The following is a 21391-nucleotide window of genomic DNA, read 5'->3' as shown; positions in this document are numbered from 1 at the left end:
ATATATATATATATATATATATATATATATATATATATATCTTTTCAACTAGATTCTAAGTCTGCAGCAGTGACTTTGATCAATTTCATGTCTCTCTTCATGGTCTAAATAGTGCCACACATACTATAGGTTCTTAGAAATGCACAAGTGAATAAACGATACTGGAGTCCTTCCTTTCTGCCTTTCTTTTTTTCTTTCACACATTTACTATAGACATCATGAGGATATGAAAAAACCTACACATGACTTGGAAAAATGCACATGTTCAGTAAGTATGAAAAACCCCATTTATTTTTAAAATAAATGTAAGTTAAGACAATAAGATATCATTAGTGAGCTACCAAATTAGCAAATAAAAATTGAGGACACCATCAGGGAAATAAAGTTCTCTTAGGGAGGAATAAAATTCAGTTCTAGCTGGGAAAGCTCTATGTACTCTTCTTGTCTTTATTGTCTGGCTCAGTGCTTTAAAATAAATCAATGTATTGAGGTTTAATTTATGTACAGTAAGCTGCATCCATTAAAAAGTTTTGAGAGATGTTCACACTCATGAAAACACTGCCATACCAATATAGAATATTTCTGTCATACTCTATTTTTTTCTATGCCCCTTTGCAGGTTATCTTTTCCTCTCCCTTGACAACCACTGATTTGCTTGCTGTCATTAGTTTTCAAGCTCTACAGCTGTGCTGTCTCCAGCCACATGTGCTAGTGAACATGAGTTGTGGCTGATCCGGATTAGCAGTGTAAGTGTAACACATGGGATATTGAAGATTTAATATGAAGAATAATGTAAATTATCCAATTTTAAGATACTGATTACATGTTGAAATAATATACAGAATATATTAGATTAAATAAAATATATTATTAAAATTAACCTGTTTCTTTTCACTCTTTTAAAAGTGGTTACCAGACAGTTTTAAGTGACATATCTGACTTGCATTGTATTTCTACTTGACAACACTGTTCTAGAGCCTGGTTAATTCTTAATTCATCTTCCAGATAGATTTACTTGAACTTTCTACAAACCTCCCTCATTTTTGTTAACATGGCAACCTGTGCTGTCTCTGATCTTGTCTCTTAACCACATTTGGAGAAATTATGTGGGTGCTTTTTGCATCTGTTTCCCCCAGTAGGCTGAAACTCTATCAGGGGAGAGTCATATCTTGTTCATCATTGCTCTTTTACAACCTAGTTCAATGACATAGATGCCACTTAATAATATTTATTGAATAAAACTATCAACTATTATACTTAGAAGTTCAGGAAATAATTTTTTGCACAAAGGCTTTCATCAGTATTATTTATAGTTTTTTAAATAGGCAACAATTATATATATCAATAGGAGGCTGGTTAAGTAAGACGAGACATATTTATATAAGATATTAGGCAGCCATTAAAGATATATTTGTTACCTCAACATAATACATGCCATATGTAAAAAGCTTATAGCTAACATCATACTCGATGGTAAAGGTCTGAAAGCATCCCCTATAAGATCAAGAATAAGACAAGGATACCAATTTTACAGCTTCTATTTAACACAGTACTGGAAGTTCTAGCCAGAGCAATTAGGTAGGGAAAAAGTTAAAAGGCATCTAAATGGGAAAGAAAGAAGTAAAACTATCTCTGTTTAGAGATGACACGATTTATATGAAGGAAGCCCTAACGACGTGACCAAAAAACTGTTAGAACTAATAAGTAAATTCAGCAAAGTTGCAAGACACAAAATCAACCTATAAAAATCTGTTGCATTTCTATATACAACTGATTTGTTCAGAAATGAACAAACTGAAAGGAAATGAACAATTCCATTTACGGCAGCATCAAAAAGAATATAAAGTACTTAGGAATAAACTTAACCAAGTGAAACATAGAAAATCACTAAACATTGTTGAAAGAAATGAAAGAAGGCACAAATAACGGAAAGACATCCTGTGTTCATGAATTAAACAAAAATGTAAAGATGACTAGATCTTAATATTGCTAACATTAAATCTACAGATTTAATGTAATTCCTATTGAAATACCAAGGGTGCTGTTGTAGAAATAGAAAAATTCATCCTAAAATTCATATGAAATCTCTAGAGATCCTAAATAGCCAAAAAATTTTGAAAAAGAACAAAGTGGCTGGGCACAGTGGCTCGCGCCTGTAATTCTAGCACTTTGGGAGGCCAATGTGAACGGATCATGAGGTCAGGAGATTGAGACCACCCTGGCCAACATGGTGAAATCCCGTCTCTACCAAAAGTACAAAAAAATTAGCTGGGCATGGTGGCACATATCTGTAGTCCCAGCTACTCAGGAGGCTGAGGCAGGAGAATTGCTTGAACCCGGGAGGTGGAGATTGCAGTGAGCCGAGATTATGCCACTGCACTACAGCCTGGGTGACAGTGCAAGACTCTGTCTCAAAAAAAGAAAAAGAACAAAGTTGTAGGTCTTATACGTACTGATTTCAAAACTTATTACTAAAGCACAGTAATCAAAATAGTATGTAACCGGCATAAAGATAGACATATAGGCCAGGTGTGGTGGTGCAAACCTGTAATCCCAGCATTTTGGGACACTGAGGTGGGCGGATAGCTTGAGCCCAGGAGTTTGAGACCAGCTAGACAACATGGCAAAATCATGTCTCTACAAAAATAGAAAAATGAGCTGGGTGTGGTGGTGCTTGCCTGTGATCCCAGATACTTGGAAGACTAAGGAGGGAGGATCGCTTAAGCCCAGAAGATCAAGGCTGCAGTAAGCTGAGATCGTACCACTGCACTCCAGCCTGGGTGACAGAGTGAAACCCTGGCTCAGAAAACAAAAACAAAAACAGAAAAAGAGACATATAAACCAATGGAATAGAATAAAGAGCTTGTAAGTAAACTGTTAAATGAATTTTGACAAGGGTACCAAGATCTTTCCAAGGGGAAAGGACAATTTTTTAAAAAACAAATTTTACTGGCTGGGTGCAGTAGCTCACACTTGTAATCCCAGCACTTTGGGAGGCTGAAGAGGGTGGATCACGAGGTCAGGAGTTTGAGATTAGCCTGGCCAACATGGTGAAATCCCATCTCTACTAAAAATACAAAAAAAAAATAGCCATTGCAGTGGCACGTGCCTGTAATCCCAGCTACTCAGGAGATCGAGGCAGGAGAATCACTTGAACCTGGGAAGCAGAGGTTGCAGTGAGTAGAGATTGTGCCACTGCACTCCAGCCTGGATGACAGAGTTAGACTCCACTTCAAAAAATAAATAAATGAATAAATAAATAAATAAAAACAAATTTTATTGAGTATATTTAAGGTATACGAGATGATGTTATGAGATATACATAGTAAAAGGTTACTATACTAAAAAACATTAACATAGCCATCATCTCACATAATTATCCATTTCCCCCCAATCCGCTCCCACCCCCGCCTTGTGGCAAGAGCAAGAGCAGGAGCAGCTATAATCTACTCATTTAGCAAAATCCTTAATACGATACACTATTATTAATTATAGTCCTAAGTTGTACATTATTAGATCTTTAGGCTGGTTCATCAGACTCACCTGCCAGTTTATATCTTTTGACTTACATCTTCCATTTTTTATCTACCACCGAATATAAAACAGTAGCTACTGTTTTTATTCTCCATCTCTGTATATCTGACATTTAAAAAAATTCTACATACAAGTGAGATTATACAATATTTTTTTCTGTGTCTGGCTTACTTTACATAACAAAATGTCTTACAGATCCACTTATGTTGTAACCAATGGCAGGATCTCCTTTTTAAAGGCTGAGTAATATTCCATTGTGTGTATAAATATCACAATGTCTTTATCCATTTATTCATTGACAGACTCCTAGGTTGTTTCCAGATCTGAGCTATTGTTAATAATGCTACAATAAACATGGAAGTACAGATATCTTAAAACTTTTTTTTTATTTCAAAAGCTATAGGGGTACAAGTGGTTTTTGGTTACAAGGATGAACTAAATAGTAGTGACGTTTGAGATTTTAGTGGACCTGTTACCCGAATAGTGTACATTGTACCCTAACAGGTAATTTTTCATCTCTCAGGGAGTGCAGATATCTTTATGAGGTGGTGATTTCATTTCCTTTGGATATATACACAGAAGAGAATTTGTTGGGTCATATAGTAATCCTATTTTTAATTTCTTTAGGACCCTCCATACTGTTTTCCATAATGGATGCACCAATTTACACTCCCACCAACAGTGTACAGGAGCTCCCCTCTCTCTACATTCTTGCTAACACTTGTTAGTGTTTCTTTTTAATAACAGCTATCTTAACAGGTATGAGGTAGTATCTCAGAGTGGTTTTGATTTGTATTTCCATGATTGTGAGTGATATTGAGTATTTTTCATTTGTCTTCTAGCCATTTGCATGTCTTCTTTTGAGAAATGTCTACTCAAATCCTTTGTTCATTTTTTAAATTACGTTATATATTTTCTTTCAATTGAGTTGTATGAGTTCTTCACAAATTTTGATATTAACTCAGATATATGGTTTACAAGTACTTTTTTCCCAATCCATAGATTGCCTTTTTATTTTGTTTACTATTCCCTTTGTGCTACAGAAACTTTACAGTTTGATGTAGTGCCATTTATTTATATTTACTTTTGTAGGCCAAGCTTTCAAGTGAGGACAATCTTTATGAGGAATGTTGGAAAAAATGAATATCCACATGCAAAAGAGTTAAGCTGGACCCTCACATTACACCATATGCTAAAATCAACTCACAGTGGATCAAAGATTTAAATGTAAGAGTTAAAACTACTAAACTCTTAGAAGAAAACATAGGAAAAAGCTTCATGATCTTGAATTTGACAGTGATTTCTTGAAACACATGGAGCAAAAGTAAAAACAGACAAATGGACCACTTAAAAACTGTAAACTTCTGTGCACCTGGGGAATACAAAAGAGGGAGGGAGAGAGGGGTAAGGGAGAACAAAACTACTTATTGGGTACTATGCTCACTACCTGGGTGACAGATTCATTTGCACTCCAAGTCTCAGCATCACGTAATATACAAACCTGCACATGTACTCCCAAATCTAAAATAGAAATTGAAAAAACAAAACAAAACAAAACTTTTGTGCATCAAAAGATACAATTAGCAGAGTGAAAGGCAACATATTAAATGGGAGAAAAATTTTTGCAAATCATATGTCTGATAAGAGATTAATGTCCAGAATAAATTTAAAAATGCTATAATTCAACAACAAAACACCAAACAACTTGATTTTAAAAATGGGCAAAGACTTGAGTAGACATTTCTCCAAAAAAGATATACAAATAGCTAACAAGCATATGAAATGATATTCAACATTACTAATCATTAGGATAATGCAAATCAAAATTACAAGAAGATACCACCTCACCCATTAGAATGGCTATAAAAAACGAAGTTTCAGGTTATGAAATCAATATATACAAATCAGTAGATCTGCTATACACCAACAATGACCAAGCTGAGAATCAAATAAAGAAGGCAATCCCTTTCACAACAGCTGTAAAAAAAAAAATTAAATACCTAGAAACGTACTTAACCAAGGAAGTGAAAGATAGCTACGAGGCAAACTACAAAACACTGCCAAAAGAAAGCCTAGAATACACAAACAAATTGAAACAGATCCCATGCTCAAGGATGGGAAATATCAGTACTGTGAAAATGACCATACTGCCCAAAGCAATGGACAGATTCAATGCAATTCCCATTAAAATACCATCATCATTTTTCATAGGACTTGGAAAAAAAATCTTAAAATTCTTATGGAATAAAAAAAAGCCCACTGGATCACAAGGTCAGGAGTTAGAGACCAGCCTGGCCAACAGAGCGAAACCGCATTGCTACTAAAAATACAAAAGATAGCCAGGTGTGGTGGTATACACCTATAGTCCCAGCTACTTGGGAGGCTGAGGCAGGAGAATTGCTTTAGCCTGAGGCAGAGATTGCAGTGAGCCGAGACCATGCCATTACACTCCAGCCTGAGTGACAGAGTGAGACTTCATCTCAAAAAAAAAAAAAAAAAAGAGCCCACACAGCCAAAGCAATACTAAGAAAAAAGAACAAATCTGGAGTTATTACATTACCTGACTTCAAATTATACGAAACTATAGTTACCAAAACAGCATGGCACTGTTACAGAAATAGGCACTTAGACTGATGGAACAGAAAGAAAACCCAAAAATAAAGCCAAATACGTTTAGCCAACAATATAAATGTACTTAATAATACTGAACTGTATACTTAGAAATGACTGATTATGAATTTTATATTTTATGTATTTTGTCACAATTAAACATTAACAAAAACTAAAAAATAAGAAAAGCAGGATGTTTGTGAAGAATTGGTAATAATGTGGAAATACATAAGGTGAAGAAAGAAAAAGCAGGATGAAAAAGCAAATGCAGAATAGAATCTCAACTCTGTTATAAAAATGGAAGACTAGAAATAAAGACTTGAAGGAATGTATTTTAGCACATTTTCACACTGCTATAAAGAAATACTTGAGACTGTAATTTATGAAGGAAAGAGGTTTAATTGACTCACAGTTCCACATGGCTCAGGAGGCCTCAGGAAACTTACAATTGTGGCGGAAGGCAAAGGAAAAGCAGGCACTTTTTCACAGTGCAGAAAAAGAGAGTGAGCATGTGAAGGAAAAACTGTCAAACACTTATAAAACCATCAACTCTCATGAGAACTCACTCACTACCATGAGAAGAGCATGGGGAAACGATCCCCATGATCCAGTCACCTCTCTCCCATGACACGTGGGGATTATAGGTCCTTCCCTCAACACATGGGGATTACAATTAGAGATAAGATTTGGGTGGGACACAAAGTCAAACCACATCAAGGAAATAGACCAAAGTATTGGCAGCAGGGGCACTATGGGTGTTTTTTAGTATTTAAAAAAATTTTTTTTTTGGTTTCTAAATTTTTACAGAGGAGTTCTCTTTTCCTTTTTGTTTCTTCCATCTTTCATTTTAGGTTCAGAGGGTACATGTGTGGGTTTGTTATACAGGTAAATTGCATGTCACGAGGATTTGGTGTACAGATTATCTCATCACCTAGGTAATAAGCACAGTACCAGACAGATAGTTTTAAAATTCTCACCCTCCTCCCAACCTCCACCTTCAAGTAGGCCCCAGTGTCTATTATTTCCTTATTTGTGTCCATGTGTACTCAATATTTAGCTCCCACTTATAAAATTAGTGGTATTTGGTTTTCCTGCATTAATTTGCTTAGATTTATGGCTTCTAGCTCCTTTTGTGTCACTGCAAAAGACACAATTTTATTCTTTTTTATGGCTGCATAGTATTCTATGGTATAATGTATCACATTTTCTTTATCCAGTCCATCATTCATGGGCATTTAGGTTGATTCCATGACTTTGTTACTGTGAATAGTGCTGCAATGAACATATGCATGCCTGTATCTTTATGGTAGAGCTGTATATATCCCCTGGGTATATATCAAGAAACATGATTGCTGGGTTGAATTGTAACTCTGTTTTAAGTTCCTTGAGAGCTATCTGAACTGCTTTCCACAGTGGCTGAACTGGTTTACATTCCCATCTGCAGTGTAAAAGTGTTCTCTTTTCTCCACAACCTTATCAGCATCTTTTTTTTTTCTTTTTAATAATAGCCATTCTGACTGGTGTGAGATGCTATCTTATTGTGGTTTTGATTTAACTTCTATTTATTTTACTGCAGGGGGAAAATAGGATGTTTAAAATGTGCCAAAAATTATTTTCTTTTATAGGTTTATCACTGCTAACCAACTGAATGTGATTAGGACTTTCATAAGATTTTAATTGAAACATTAAAATTTGCCTGGATGCCAAGATCTAGAAAGAGGAATTTCCTTTTTCAGAGAAATTTTAGTCCTCATCTATACATATGATTCCTCTGAGTAGCTCTTTAGTCTCTATCAGTTGTCAAACGACTAATCTCTCAGCCAGATCCATAACTCTTTGGAAGGAGAAAAAGGCCCAGTTTGAAGATTCCATTAATCAACTGCGTTCAGTTTTGGGAGTGAGCACTGAAGTCTGCTGTAATAGATGTCAGTTAATCAGGAGGAAGATAAGGGGGAAAATACTTTTTCAATGAAAACAACAAAAAATTGTCTACCTGAGATATCTAATGGCGATTAAGGCTTTCCACCGAACAGGGCTAGCTAAGGAATCCAGGGGCTCATCTCTAATGAAGTCCTGTAACACAAGTAAGGAGGTGAAATGTGTCATGAAGGTTGAGGAAAGTTTCCAGATGCAGCTGCAACCTCATTGGACCATGGGTTGCCCTGGGTCAGAAACAAGGCAGGGATCTGTTACGTGGGACTGGTGAAGTCTATTCACTTTTTAAAAAGATATCCCTGAACTCTTGGTAATGGAATACTCAGGGCCTTTCTTATTCCCTCTCTGCACACTCACCAGCATGTAACCAATCAGCATCTCCTTGGAGGAAAACTTAAACTCCTGATCCTCAGCATCTTGGACAGCAATGGCAATCTCAGTGATACTTCTTGCAAAACTCATTTGCAGATCCATGTCCTAAAGCAAACAAAAGCATTCACCTTGCAAGTCAAGGTCTAAGGCACCACACTCAGGTCTATAAACATGTGACCTAGCTTTGAAATATGTTCCCAGACAGGAGTGAGAATCTTTGCTTCCTTTGCCATCTCTACTCCAGCCTAGGGTCTAAGTTGCAGGGAAAGTGAGAAACAAAGGCCAATTTCCTCCCCTACCACCCCCAATAGAACGGAGGTTCTCTAGAACAGTGGCTTTCAAACTTTTTTGACCATAATCAACAGTAAGAAACAGTTTACAATTCCACCTAGTACCTATATACCTCAAATATGTTTAATATATAACTGAAATAATAGTTATAATTGCTATATGTAAAGTATTCTGTAATTAATTTCATTAAATAATTTTGCTGATTGTGACCTATTAAATTTATTTCATGGTCAACTGGTGATCAAAGTTTGAAAAACATTGCTTTAGTTTATAGCTCAACTTCTAATGTTCCTGGAACCAGAATATAGTTCCTTGTTCTGCCCTGGATTAGAATCATGGATTCTGATTTCAGAACTAGATCGTTACATGTTGTAAACCTTTCCACTGAAATCAAATTAAAAGGACATCTTTGCTTGGCACACTTCAGGGGAACTCTCTCTCTCTCTCCCTCTCTCTCTCATACCTTGTTCATCACAGACATGCCCAGAACCTAAAAAAAAAAATCAAAGGCAAAATTAGATACTCAAATAAGTAGCAGTCACAGATACACCCAACCCAACAAAAGGACCCATCCAATCAGCCTGAAGGACAATAGTAAAGCAGAAGGTGGAGCTTTGCCAAGGGGGGGTCTTGCCAAGGAGAGGGGGGATGTTCACTTCTTCCATTTTTAAAGTGAGATTTTTGTACATTAGCAGAGGCTTTCCCCCAGGTGAGTCATGAATAAGCTACAGAAGACAGCATGGAGACTTCGAGTTTTGGGTGTTCAGGCTTCACAATCAGTTTAAAAAGGCTCAACAGACTTTGGTAAGGAAAAAGGGTAAAGGCTCTTAGGAAAATGAGAAGTGAAAAATTATAAAATGAAAAGTCAAAGGGCAGCTTACTCTGGAACTGTGAGCACAGTGAGTTCTGCTATAACATTTGTGCTGAAAATGCAGATTTGTTCCAATGAGATCGACATACTGTATCAGAGAATACTTCTAGCATGTATTCACATGTTGCATTCACATTTGCTTGTGTGCAGTTTCCTCTGAGAGGAAAGGTGCACAGTTGAACTGAGTAATGTAGGAATACTCAAAGTACACACATGCACACACCCCATGAATCTACAACCTACCTCAGTTTACTGTGTGTTATGAGCCTTTCCCATCCAAATCTGGTGTTATAACTTTCCATCAGATTTCAGGTAACCCTCCTTCCTTTTACCATTTCTTAAGAAGTCCCAGCTTTCACAACTGACTTCAGGGTTTCAAGGTAAAGTGCCATTTTTTGGGTAGCATTTCTGTATTAAATTTTTTTTTAAAGATTCATATTCATTGACAAATGATTTCATACGCAGGAAACCCTAAGGACTCCACAAAGAGGCTGCTGGAACTGATTAATGATTTCAATAAGGTTTCAAGATACAAAGTCAATGTACGAAAATCAGTAGCAGTTTCATCATTTTCATACACCAATAATGTCCAGGCTGAGACATAATCAAGAACATAATCCCATTTATAATAGTCATAAAGAAAATAAAATACGTAGGAATACAGTTTACCAAGGCCATGACCTTTACGAGGAGAACTACAAAACACTGCTGAAATAAATCAGAGATGGCACAAATAGATGGAAAAACATTCCATGCTCATGGATAGGAAGAATCAATATTGTTAAAATGATCATACTGCTCAAAGCAATTTACAGATTCAATGGTATTCCTAACAAATTACCAATGTCATTCTTCACAGAAGTAGGAAAAAAAAACTATTACAAAATTCGAATGGAACCAGAAAAAAGCCTGACTAGTCACAGTAATACTAAGATGGAAGTATCATACTACCTGACTTCAAACTATACTATAAGGATATAGTAATCAAAACAGCATGGTACTGGTACAAAAACAGACACATAAATCAATAGAACAGAATAGAAAACTCAGAAATAAAGCCATACACCATATGATCTTTGACAAGGCTGACACACACAGAAAAAGCAATAGGAAAAGGACTCCCTATTCAATAAATAAATGTTGCTGGGATAACTGGCTAGCCATATACAGAAGAATGAAATTAGATCCTTACTTTTCACTATATATCAAAATTAACCCAAGATAGATTAAAGATTTAATTGACAAGTAGGACCTAATTAAAGAGCTTCTGCACAGCAAAAGAAAATATGAACAGAGTAAACAGACAACCTACAGAACGGGATAAAATATCCTCAAACTATGCATCTGACAAAGCTCTAATATCCAGAATCTATAAGAAACTTTAACAAATCAAGAAACAAAGAACAAACAACCCCATTAAAAAGTAGCAAAATACATGAACAGACACTTCTCAAAAGAGGACATATAAGTGTCCAACAAACATGAAAAAATGCACATCATTACTAACCATCAAAGAAATGCAAATTAAAACCACAATGAAATACTGTCTTACACTGGTCAGAATGGCAATTATAAAAATGTCAAAAAAACAACAGATGCTGGTGAGGCTGGGGAGAAAAGGGAATGTTTATACATGGTTGGTGGGAATATAAATTAGTTCAGGCACTGTGGAAAGCAGATAGGATATTTCTCAAAGAACTAAAAGCAGAGCTACCATTCCATCCAGCAATTGCACTACTGGGAATATACAAAAAAAAAAAAAGAAAAGAAAAAAAAGGGGGGCTGGGCACGGTGGCTCATGTCTGTAATCTCAGCACTTTGGGAGGCCAAGGTGGGTGGATCACAAGGTCAGGAGTTTGAGACCAGCCTGGCCAAAATGGTGAAATGCTGTCTCTATTAAAAACACAAAAATTAGCTGGGTGTGGTGGTGGGCATCTGTAATCCCAGATACTCTGGAGGCTGAGGCAGGAGAATTGCTTGAACCCAGGAGGTGAAGGTTGTAGTGAGCTGAGATTGCACCACTGCACTCCAGCCTGGGTGACAGAGCAAGACTCCATCTCGGAAAGAAAAAAAGGTTTTATTTTACCAAAAAGACACATGCACTCATATGTTCATTGCTTCATTATTCACAATAGCAAAGACATGGAATCAACCATGGAGGACTGGATAAAAATGTGGAAAAAAATATATATCCCACATTTATATATAGATATGGTTGGGCTGTGTCCCCACCCAAATCTCATCTTGAATTCCCACATGTTGTGGGAGGGACTCATTGGGAGGTAATTGAATCATGGCAGTGGGTCTTTCCTGTGCTGTTCTCATGATAGTGAATACATCTCACAGGATCTGATGATTATATAAGGGGGAGTTTCCCTGCACAAGCTCTCTTGTCTGCCGCCATGTGAGACATCTTTCACCTTCTGCCGTGATTGTGAGGCGTCCCCAGCCATGTGGAACAGTAAGTTCATTAAATTCATTAAACGCTTTTTTCTTTCCATTCTCAGGTATGTCTTTGTCAGCAGATTGAAAATGGACTTATACAGTAAATATAACATGGATTACTATGCAATCATAAAAAATAATAACATCATGTCTTTTGTAGAAACAGGGATGGAGCTGGAGGCCATAATACTAAGATAATTAATTCAGGAGCAGAAAACCAAATAAGTGTGAGCTAAATAAACATGGAAACAAGACACTGTGGACTATTAGAGGCAGACAAGGGTCAAAAAGCTAAATGCTGAGTACTATGCTCACCGCCAGGGTGCAATATGCCCATGCAGCAAACCTGCTCGTGTACCTCCTGTATCTAAAAGTTGAAAAAAATTTCTAAGGGGAATAATTTTGCTCAGATCTATGAAAAAAAATCTGTCCAGGAGGGGCTTCTAAACAAAAAACAGTGATGTCACTGATGGAGTTTTTCTGAGTGTTGTGTCTCAACCTCATTTTCTCCTTATGTTTTTACCTATATTATCTTGTGCATATGTTGTGTTATGGCAAAACTGAGTGTACCCTGAAAGTGTAATCGTTATCTTAGTCATCCTTATTTTTCTTCCTCTTCTATTTATTCTTAGAGACAAGGTCTTTCTCTGTCACCCAGGCTAGAGTTCACTGAGACTACTGGTATGTAATATCCCACCGGGCCAATTATTATATATATACATATTTTTTTAGAGATGAGGTCCTGATACTTTGCTCAGGCTGGTTTCAGACTCCTGGCTTCAAGTGGTCCTCCAACTTTGGCCTCACAAAGTGCTGAGATTACAGGCTTAAAAAAATAATTTCTTGTAGAGATGAGGTCTCACTATGTTGCCCGGCTGGTTTCCAACTCCTGGCCTCAAGAGATCTTACCACCTTGGACTCTCAAAATGGTGGGATTATAGACACGAGCCACCATGCTTGGCCTCTCCCTCTTGCATTTTCCTCAGTGATCGACTATAAATTAATGTAATATAAAACATCTTTTATTATGTTTTCTATTCTATTCTAATCATTGCTTATCAGATTTTGAGGGCATCAGAATCAGCTCTTGAAGAACATGCTGAAAATACAAATTTAGTGATTCATCTCTGAAGACTGTGATTCATTAGGCATCTCTATTTTTAACGAGCTCTCCAGGCAATTCTTACGTAACTAAGGTGTGAGAATCACTGCCCTACACCCTTCCACTAGCAGATATTGATGACTACAATTTCATGAGTCCTTATGAGTCTATTCTAATCACATATACATATGAATAAATGTGAAGAGCACTTATGCATCAGCATGTGGTTTCTGGAAGCACAGAACAGAAGCTAAAGGAGTCCTTAACATCAAGGTGCTGACAATCTAACAGGAGAAGCAGATGTGCACATAATCAATGAAAGCCTCCCACATCCATCTATAAATAAGAATCATTCATGAGCCTTTTAAGCATACAGATTTCCAGAGTTTTCCCAAGACCTACTGAACTAACTTCTCTAGAAAACAACTCTAGGAAGCTATATTTTAAACTTGATTCTTACGTGATTCTTATGTGGCTAGCCTGGTATTTATCAGCAAAATGGATGAATTCACAATACGTATAAAGCAATTTATTAAAGATACAAATAAAGCGCTATGTAAGACAGAATGATCAGATGAATTCCAATTCAGTTTGGTGGCTCTGAAGGTAGAACGTTTTTGGTATGTTTTAGAAGCATCAAGGAGGGTCGGGGTGGCTGTGATGAATGTGAAGGGGAAAACGGTGCAATATAGGTGAACTGAATAGCTTGATGACTGATATATTTTATTCACTTAAAACTATGTATATGGCACTTACTATTTGTCAGATACTGTTCGAGGTAGTTTGTAAGTCTTATATAAAAAGTTAAACAACTACCATTGGGTAACACTTCTGACACTACTACAGAGAAGTAATAAGCCAGGTGTCCTACAATAGTAGAGGAGTAACTGTTCTACGTTCAAACGAGGGTGAGATCACTATCGATATGATTGACCTAGGACAATCGCTGCGTCACAGCAGTGGTAGGACATGAACTGCTCAGGACCTTAGGAAAGAAAATAGATTACCTGAGCCTATTTTATAATTGATTTTTCTGTTCCCATATGTTCTCATTTCCCAGGCATACCGATCATATCTATCTTTCTTTTGGACTGTATCATTTGAGCCTTAAGGATGCAGCCATCCATGCTGCTACACAGCAATCCATGATACATTTACTGTATTCTGTTTTCATGCTGCTGATGAAAACATACCCAAGACTGGGATTTTATTCTTTTTTATGGTTGCATAGTAATCCATGATACGTTTACTATGTTAGTCTGTTTTCACGTTGCTGATAAATACATGCCAAGACTGGGAAGAAAAAAGCTTCTCAGGGGCTGAACCCCTGCAAGTTTTAGGAACCTCAGCCTAGAAATGGAGGCAGCCCTGCAATGGGTGTTACCTGAGAGCACTGGCCATAAAGAAACAGGACTTGGGATACAATGTCTTGATTAAGTCTGGTGAGAAGTTGCTTCTTGGGAGCATGGAGGGCCACAGCTCCGTAGATGACCATGACATCTGTCTTGGTCAGGCTCTTTTTCCCAGAAATAAGGCTCTGAAGACCAGGAAAGGGAGACATGAAAAATGTGAATGAAGGAGTTTTATTTTCTCTCATGTTTTTTTCCCTAATCCCATGGACCACTCACTACAGGGGATAAGAAACCGGACTGGGATGATTCAAATAAGTCTAAAGTGAATACACTCTTGCCTGTCTAAATGTAAACAGCCAGGATAGTACTATGGGACTATCAGGCCTTCAGAGAGGTAACTAGGAGAGGCTTTTGTTAATTATTTAAGTATCAGACCACTTTCCTTCAGGGGAAGCAGAGTATACATGAGAGGTGCCGTTCACGAGGGCTGAGCAGTTGGTAGCACGACAAACCTAGGCACATGGAGAGCGCATTTAGGATCTTCCAGATCAGTTTTAGGGTCAGAGAAAATAAATAGACTTTTCACATAGCTGATCATCCTATAAAGCCTGGGCTTGGACAGTTCTGACCTGGAATAAGGACCTGGGGAGAGGAGTAAGTATAACATAGAGAAAGGATATTCCCTGAAGAAATCAGTGTTTTCTGGCCTTGCAATACTGGGAACTTTGAAAAAGATTATCTTCTTACCTTGCATCGATTCATGAAAAAGTTTTCCTGATTTTGGAATGTTTTAAGAACTTTTAAAACAATATCCAAATGGTTCTCAGCACAGTATCCTAAAATAGATGTTATTCCCTAAAATCAGAAAAGGTATGACATTTTGAGTTTAACCATTTATTTACTCAACAAATATTTACTGAGTACCTATTATGTGCCAGGTACCCTTTTAGGTGCTGGGGGTACAGTAGTTTGCAAAACATACCAAAGTCCTTGTCTTTGTGAAGTATACAACCAGGAGAACTGACAGGGAAGCAACAGGAAAGTGACATGAGTAAACACATCAATTCAGTAAACAGGTAAATATATAGTATGCCAGATGGTGGTAAGTGCTAAGAGGATAAGTAAAGCAGCAATAGTGGGGGAAGTTTGCATTTTTTAACCAAGATAGTCAGAGATGGTCTCATAGACAAGGTGACAATGAGCAGAGCCCTGAAATGAGTGAAGTAGCGAGCCATTAGACTATCTGGAAAGGAGAATTTTAATCAGAGAGAAGGTAAGTGCAAAGCTCCCGAAGTCCACTGAGAAGGCTGAGTGAAGTCAGGGAGGAGAGCAGTGCAAAATGAGTGAGATAGGAGGTGGGGAGTTCATCATAGTAGGGCCTTTTAGGCCATCTCCAAGATTTTGGATTTGTAATCTAAGATTGCTGGGAAACTTAGGTTATTTTCAGCTTGAATTGACTGATGCTTTTAAAGCATCATTCTGTTCCTGAAACTTTATTGTAACTTAAGTGGTTAAATTTCTGAAAGCTGGCAGCTCTTGTTTCATACGCTGAGGTTATATATTCCCCCTGTCCCCACCTCTCTTGTCCAAAGCTGATTTCACCACTGTTCCTTCATGGCAATTTGTTCCTGAATCCTGTTATATGTCATTTAGTTGTGTAACTCTACTAGAACCATCATGAAAACCCATAGACTAGACCAATCTTGTAGAGCCTGGATAATAATTGTTCTAGTGTGAAGCTAGAATTGGAGCTCTAGCATCACATCATGGAAAACATTTTGCTTAGGAGATTGAAAACCAAATAGGCTCAGTGGGATATGAAAGTCATGTGTTTGCATTTTATTTATCCAGAGGTCATTTACTAAGTGACTTGAGTGTGTAAGACATATTCAAGGACTTAACAGTTAAGTAAAAAAGGTATTTGAGAAGCTCAATTGGACATCATGATTTATTTTTTAAAGTTTGTGAAACCGTCAAACCTTAAATAAAAGTCTTATTATACGCTTATATCTAAAATCAACTTACTTTGTTTCCTAACCTATACCAGAGCTAAGATGGAAAAAATGATATTGGAGATGGTGCCAACAGCAACAAATAATAATATCTAACAAGAAAAAGGAAATGATAGTAATATAAAATAAGTTTCAAAAATTCAGTAAAGTTTAGTGGTTTCTAGCCATTTACTGTGGGAGAAAGGACCCTAAATATCACAGAATTTCTGTGGAGAATGTATAACACACTATACTTTTTTTTTAATACTGGTAGTCTTTATTAACCTGGGAAGTATTTTTTGTTGGTTTATTTAAAAAATACACATTTTCAGCTGGGTGCAGTGGCTCATTCCTGTAATCCCAGCACTTTGGGAGGCTGAGGTGGGTGGATCACCTGAGGTCAGGAGTTTGAGACCAGCTTGACCAACATACCGAAACCCCATCTCTAACTAAAAATACAAAAATTAGCCAGGTGTGGTGGCAGACACCTGTAGTTCCAGCTACTTGGGAGGCTGAGACAGGAGAATTGCTTGAACCCAGAAAGCGGAGGTTGTAGTAAGCCGAGATCGTGCTACTGCATTCCAGCCTGGGTGACAGAGCGAGGCACACTCCCAAACAAAAAAAAAAAAAAAGGAAAAATGACTCTGTCTTAACAAGAACAACAACAACAAAATACACATCTTCTCCTTCCTCCACATTTACGTATGCTGTATAGCCACGGGCTACGGTAGGAAGGAGGTAGAGCTTTGCAGCACTTCAGGTTATCCTTACATTCTCTCTAGATTAGTCTATAGGTAACTTTTGGCTTGTAAATTCAACAATTTTGATGCTCATAATCATGCTCTAAGTCAAGCCAAGCTCAAAATATATCAAAGATACTCTGGTTAGGTAAGAATTATTGAAATTCATTTTCAAGATTTTTACAAACTTGGTTAAAAATGCAGTATTGATTTTTAAACAGAAAAGCCCCACTTTTCTGAAAATTTCTGTTGGGCTATTCTGAGTGTATTAATTGATAATTCTGGTTAAGTAAAACATTATTATAAAAGCAGTCAGAGGTTTTGAGGGTAGGATTAGTTGTTATCATCCTAAGAGGAAATTGAGAGCAAGGGATCCCACCTGTCTTTGATCCCCTAGTTGGTTGGGAGCAGCCAGAAACTCCTTAATTTGTGAGTTTACAAAGTCTGAATCTTGGCAGCATGCTAAGGTGGTTCCCAAGGCTTTCCAGAGGAATTTCTGGAAAACAAAAGACAAGCAACAGGATTTTAAAGGTTGGAAAGCAAGGCTCTGATGAAAGTGGAAAGAGTTAAAATAATCATCTGAAGGAAAAAAATTGGGATGACTTAACAATTTTCAATAACCATGTATCTCAAGGATTCTCTCTTCTTGAGAGTGTTTCATTCCCCTCCTCCACTCTGCCCTCCATCTGTGCCCTCCTGTACTCTTCTCTACCTTGTGTCCTGCCACTATAATTTTTTATTTTCTTGCTTGTCTCCATGCTCAGGATTGGGGTTCATTGTAGCAGAGGGTCTTATTCATTATTTCCACTGTATAGTTCCTGGTTGTTAATTGTGCTCAATAAATGCTCATTGAATAAACATGCTCAATGAAAAGAGGAGGGTTTTTTCACTGTTGTTGATGTTGTTTTTAGAGGGAGTCTCGCCCTGTTTGCCCAGGCTGGAGTGCAGTGGTGCAGTCTTGGCTCACTGCAACCTCTGCTTCCTGGGTTCAAATGATTCTCATGGCTCAGCCTCCTGAGTAGCTGGGATTACAGGTGTAAGCCACCATGCCCAGCTAATTTTCGTATTTTTAGTAGAGACGGGGTTGTTGGCCAGGCTGATCTCAAACTCCTGGCCTCAAATGAGCTGCCCGCTTCAGCCTCCCAAAATGCTAGGATTACAAGCACAAGCCACTGCACCCAGCTGGTTATTTTGAAGATGGCTTCAATTTGTTTTACAAGGTTCAAATCATTCCTAGCTACATAGTATAAGGTTGGCATTTCTTTATTTAGAATCTCCATATTGTCACACACAAGAGACAAAACTGGCTAGCTGGTGGTCTGCTTCAAGGACTGCACAGCTGGCAGGACTGTTCCTAATGAGTGGTCATTATTGACCAGAGGGCAATCTGTGGAGCAGGAGGAAAGGAAAGTCTAATAGAAACAAAGTTAAATTAGCACATTCAGGAGAAATGTGCAGATGAGTCAGACTTAAAATGAGAGGGGGGTGTAAGGTGGTTAGAAAGAGGTGGAGCAGTTGCTGTTCTCTCAGCTCCCAGAGTAACAGCAGCCTCAATCAGAGTGAGAATCTGACCAGCTAGCGTTCACCCCACTTTCGCTTACTTAGGCACAGGTCCCTACAATAAGGAAATTATAGTGGAGAAAACTGTGTACAACACATAAGTAAAAGTGAATTAGGGACAAAGCTGCTAAAGTCTATTTAAGCCCACCTTGGGGGAAAGACTGGAAAGAATCTAAGAACGTCTCCTGCTGCAGGAAAAAATTGATGTCATGAAGGAAAGAAAAAGTTCAACTTAGGTGTAAAATGTTAGTTTTAGTGCCTCCCAGTCCTGCTGACCTGTTGCTTCTCTGCAGATTTTGGTCCAGTGCATAGTACATTCCTGCTTTGAGGCTTCACGTGGAATCCAAGAAATCAGAAGCCTAGCATTGGAAGAAAATGTGGTAGAATACAAAAATAACAACTTTCTATCCTACTTCTGTCCATGTCTCCTTATGATGGGATGTTGCATCACCTTCAATCAAAAAAGGAGTCTATTTTCCCATTTATCTGAGTCTGGGCTGGCTTTTTGACTTGCTTTGGCCAATGGAAAGTAGCAAAAATGATAATGGTTCAGTTCTGAGCCTATACCTCAAGAGTCCTTGCATAATTTGTTGCTATCATCCCCCTGAGAGTTAGCTTGGGCTAGCTTGCTAGAGGATGAAAGATCAACAGGAATGGAAATCAGCTGTACTAGTTAAGATGCATCATTTACCAGCCAACCTCAAGTATATCTTATGAGCCTTGTTGAGATTAGATGACTACCCACCTAAGCCTGACCCAAAGTGTCAAAATATAAAATTGTAAGCTAAATAGGTGGCGGTTATTTTAAGCCACTAGGGGTAGTTTGTTATGCAGCAGAGGCTAATTAGTACATTCTTACTTTACCCTTGTTCAGCATAAGGCTTGAGAGCATCTAGACAGCTAATTGCTTAAATTGCTCTGCCTATATACAACCATTATTCTGGAGTAATCTTGTAGGTCTGGAAGTTCTTGAATAAATGACATGAGGTGCACAGAGCTAGTTAGTGTTATAAGAAGATGGGGCATTACTCGCCAAATCTTCCTAATGTGTGCTGGCAGGTTTGGCAGACCTTGGAGAATCAGTACTCTGGACCAAATTAGAGAGTCAATTGATGAGGTTAATTTTGAAAATTACATATAGGAGTTGAATATTGATAACGAATAATTTGTGGAAAGAAACAATTAGTACTGGAACTGAGAAACTTAAATACTTTTCCAGGAAAACAAACTTATGAATGATATTTATATAATACAGCCCATGATCAAAGCTTTTATATGGAGTACGCGCCCTGTGTCAAGCACTTCACCAGGGACTTGTATATACTTTAACTCATTGAACCCTCAGAATACTACAACCCTCAGAGGTGGGTATTGTTTCTAGTTTATTGATGACTATGGTGAAGATCCACAGAGATAAAATAATTTACCAAAGGTCCCATCAGTAGTAAGTAGGAGAAAGTGGTTCCAAACCCCATTTGGAATGGATGGCTACAAGATGGAAGGTTAGGTAGGGGCCATTTAGAGACAGAGGGATACAACTGACTTTAAATACATGTAAAGGGATAATGTTTGAAAAATAATTTATTGCTCTGACTTGTCCTCTTAACTGACACATGACCATGGGTCATTTAATCATTGTTCTCCATGGCCATATCTCTTTGTCACTGGAAATTAAAACCTATTTCTTTGGCCACCCCTGGCTTTTGAGTATTCTTTTAGCTATAAGCTTTTGTTAAATTGTACTAGATTCTTTTTTTGATAGCCTGTCTCACAAGACTGGCAAAATGGAAGAAAAGGCATAAGCTGACACGAAACCACTGCTTTGGTGAAGACTACCATTAGCCTTCCTCCTCTAGAAAGAACCTCTGAATTTTAGTCAGGCACGTATCTATCTTATCTACCTCTCAGCCTTGCTTGCAGATAGTGTGGTCATATGAGTAAGTTTGGGCTGAATGTGAGGTGGAGAGAAGGTAGTATTTACCTTTCAGCTAGCGGCCTTAAAAAGAGGGAACCCTTTTTTCTAAATGTTCCTCCCTCCCTTTGATTGTAGTACAGAGAAGATGGAGCTAGAGTGGCCATTTTGGATCATAGGTAAAAGCTAAGGCTTCCACCTTTGCTGAAAAACTAACCTTCTCAATGGAGGTGTTGCTGTAACTGCCCATTTGCTGTTTGAAATCCCGACTCAGCTGAATGGTCCAGGCCGTGTCATTGATCTTCCATAAGGATTCTTTGAGCAACTGTTGTAGGAAGTGGAAGTTAGGTATCAATATGACAGTTTCATGTGCTTTCTTGGTATTTTTTTTTATCTTTTAAAAGTTTAAATATATTTTAAGTAGTATTATTATTCCTTTTCCCATAAAATAACTGATTCCTTTGAAGCTTTTCCTCTTAGTTTATTCTAAAAAAACATTTTCTGATATGTTCTGAATTTGCACTGAGTGTAAGATATGCAGAATGTGGAAAAGTGACTTCCTTTTCTTCCTTTGAATAAACGTTGCTAAAACACGTGAAATAGATACTAATCCAATCTGAAACTTAAGGTTGGCATTTTTCTAGTTTTGATAGATTTGGAAAAACTCCATTTGTTA

At 37.6% G+C, this 21391-nt stretch overlaps 1 protein-coding gene across 1 annotated transcript in view; it reads right to left on the bottom strand.

Moving 5' to 3' along the window:
• MROH2B (maestro heat like repeat family member 2B) overlaps positions 1-21391 on the bottom strand; it is a 70262-nt gene that overhangs the window by 21441 nt on the left and 27430 nt on the right. The window contains exons 18-24 of the mRNA XM_032278866.1: positions 20933-21040; positions 17623-17739; positions 15260-15367; positions 14545-14697; positions 9206-9232; positions 8437-8556; positions 8138-8217 (exon numbers count right to left, since the gene is read on the bottom strand). Coding sequence (XP_032134757.1) covers positions 8138-8217; positions 8437-8556; positions 9206-9232; positions 14545-14697; positions 15260-15367; positions 17623-17739; positions 20933-21040 — 713 coding nt within the window. The remainder of the gene's footprint in view (positions 1-8137; positions 8218-8436; positions 8557-9205; positions 9233-14544; positions 14698-15259; positions 15368-17622; positions 17740-20932; positions 21041-21391) is intronic.

The sequence above is a fragment of the Sapajus apella genome, unplaced genomic scaffold (assembly GCF_009761245.1).
Source record: "Sapajus apella isolate SASKATOON/1434 unplaced genomic scaffold, GSC_monkey_1.0 scaffold11, whole genome shotgun sequence".
Classification (NCBI taxonomy): domain Eukaryota; kingdom Metazoa; phylum Chordata; class Mammalia; order Primates; family Cebidae; genus Sapajus; species Sapajus apella.
Note: the sequence above shows the minus strand (reverse complement) of the source record. Positions and strands in the feature narration are given on the sequence as shown.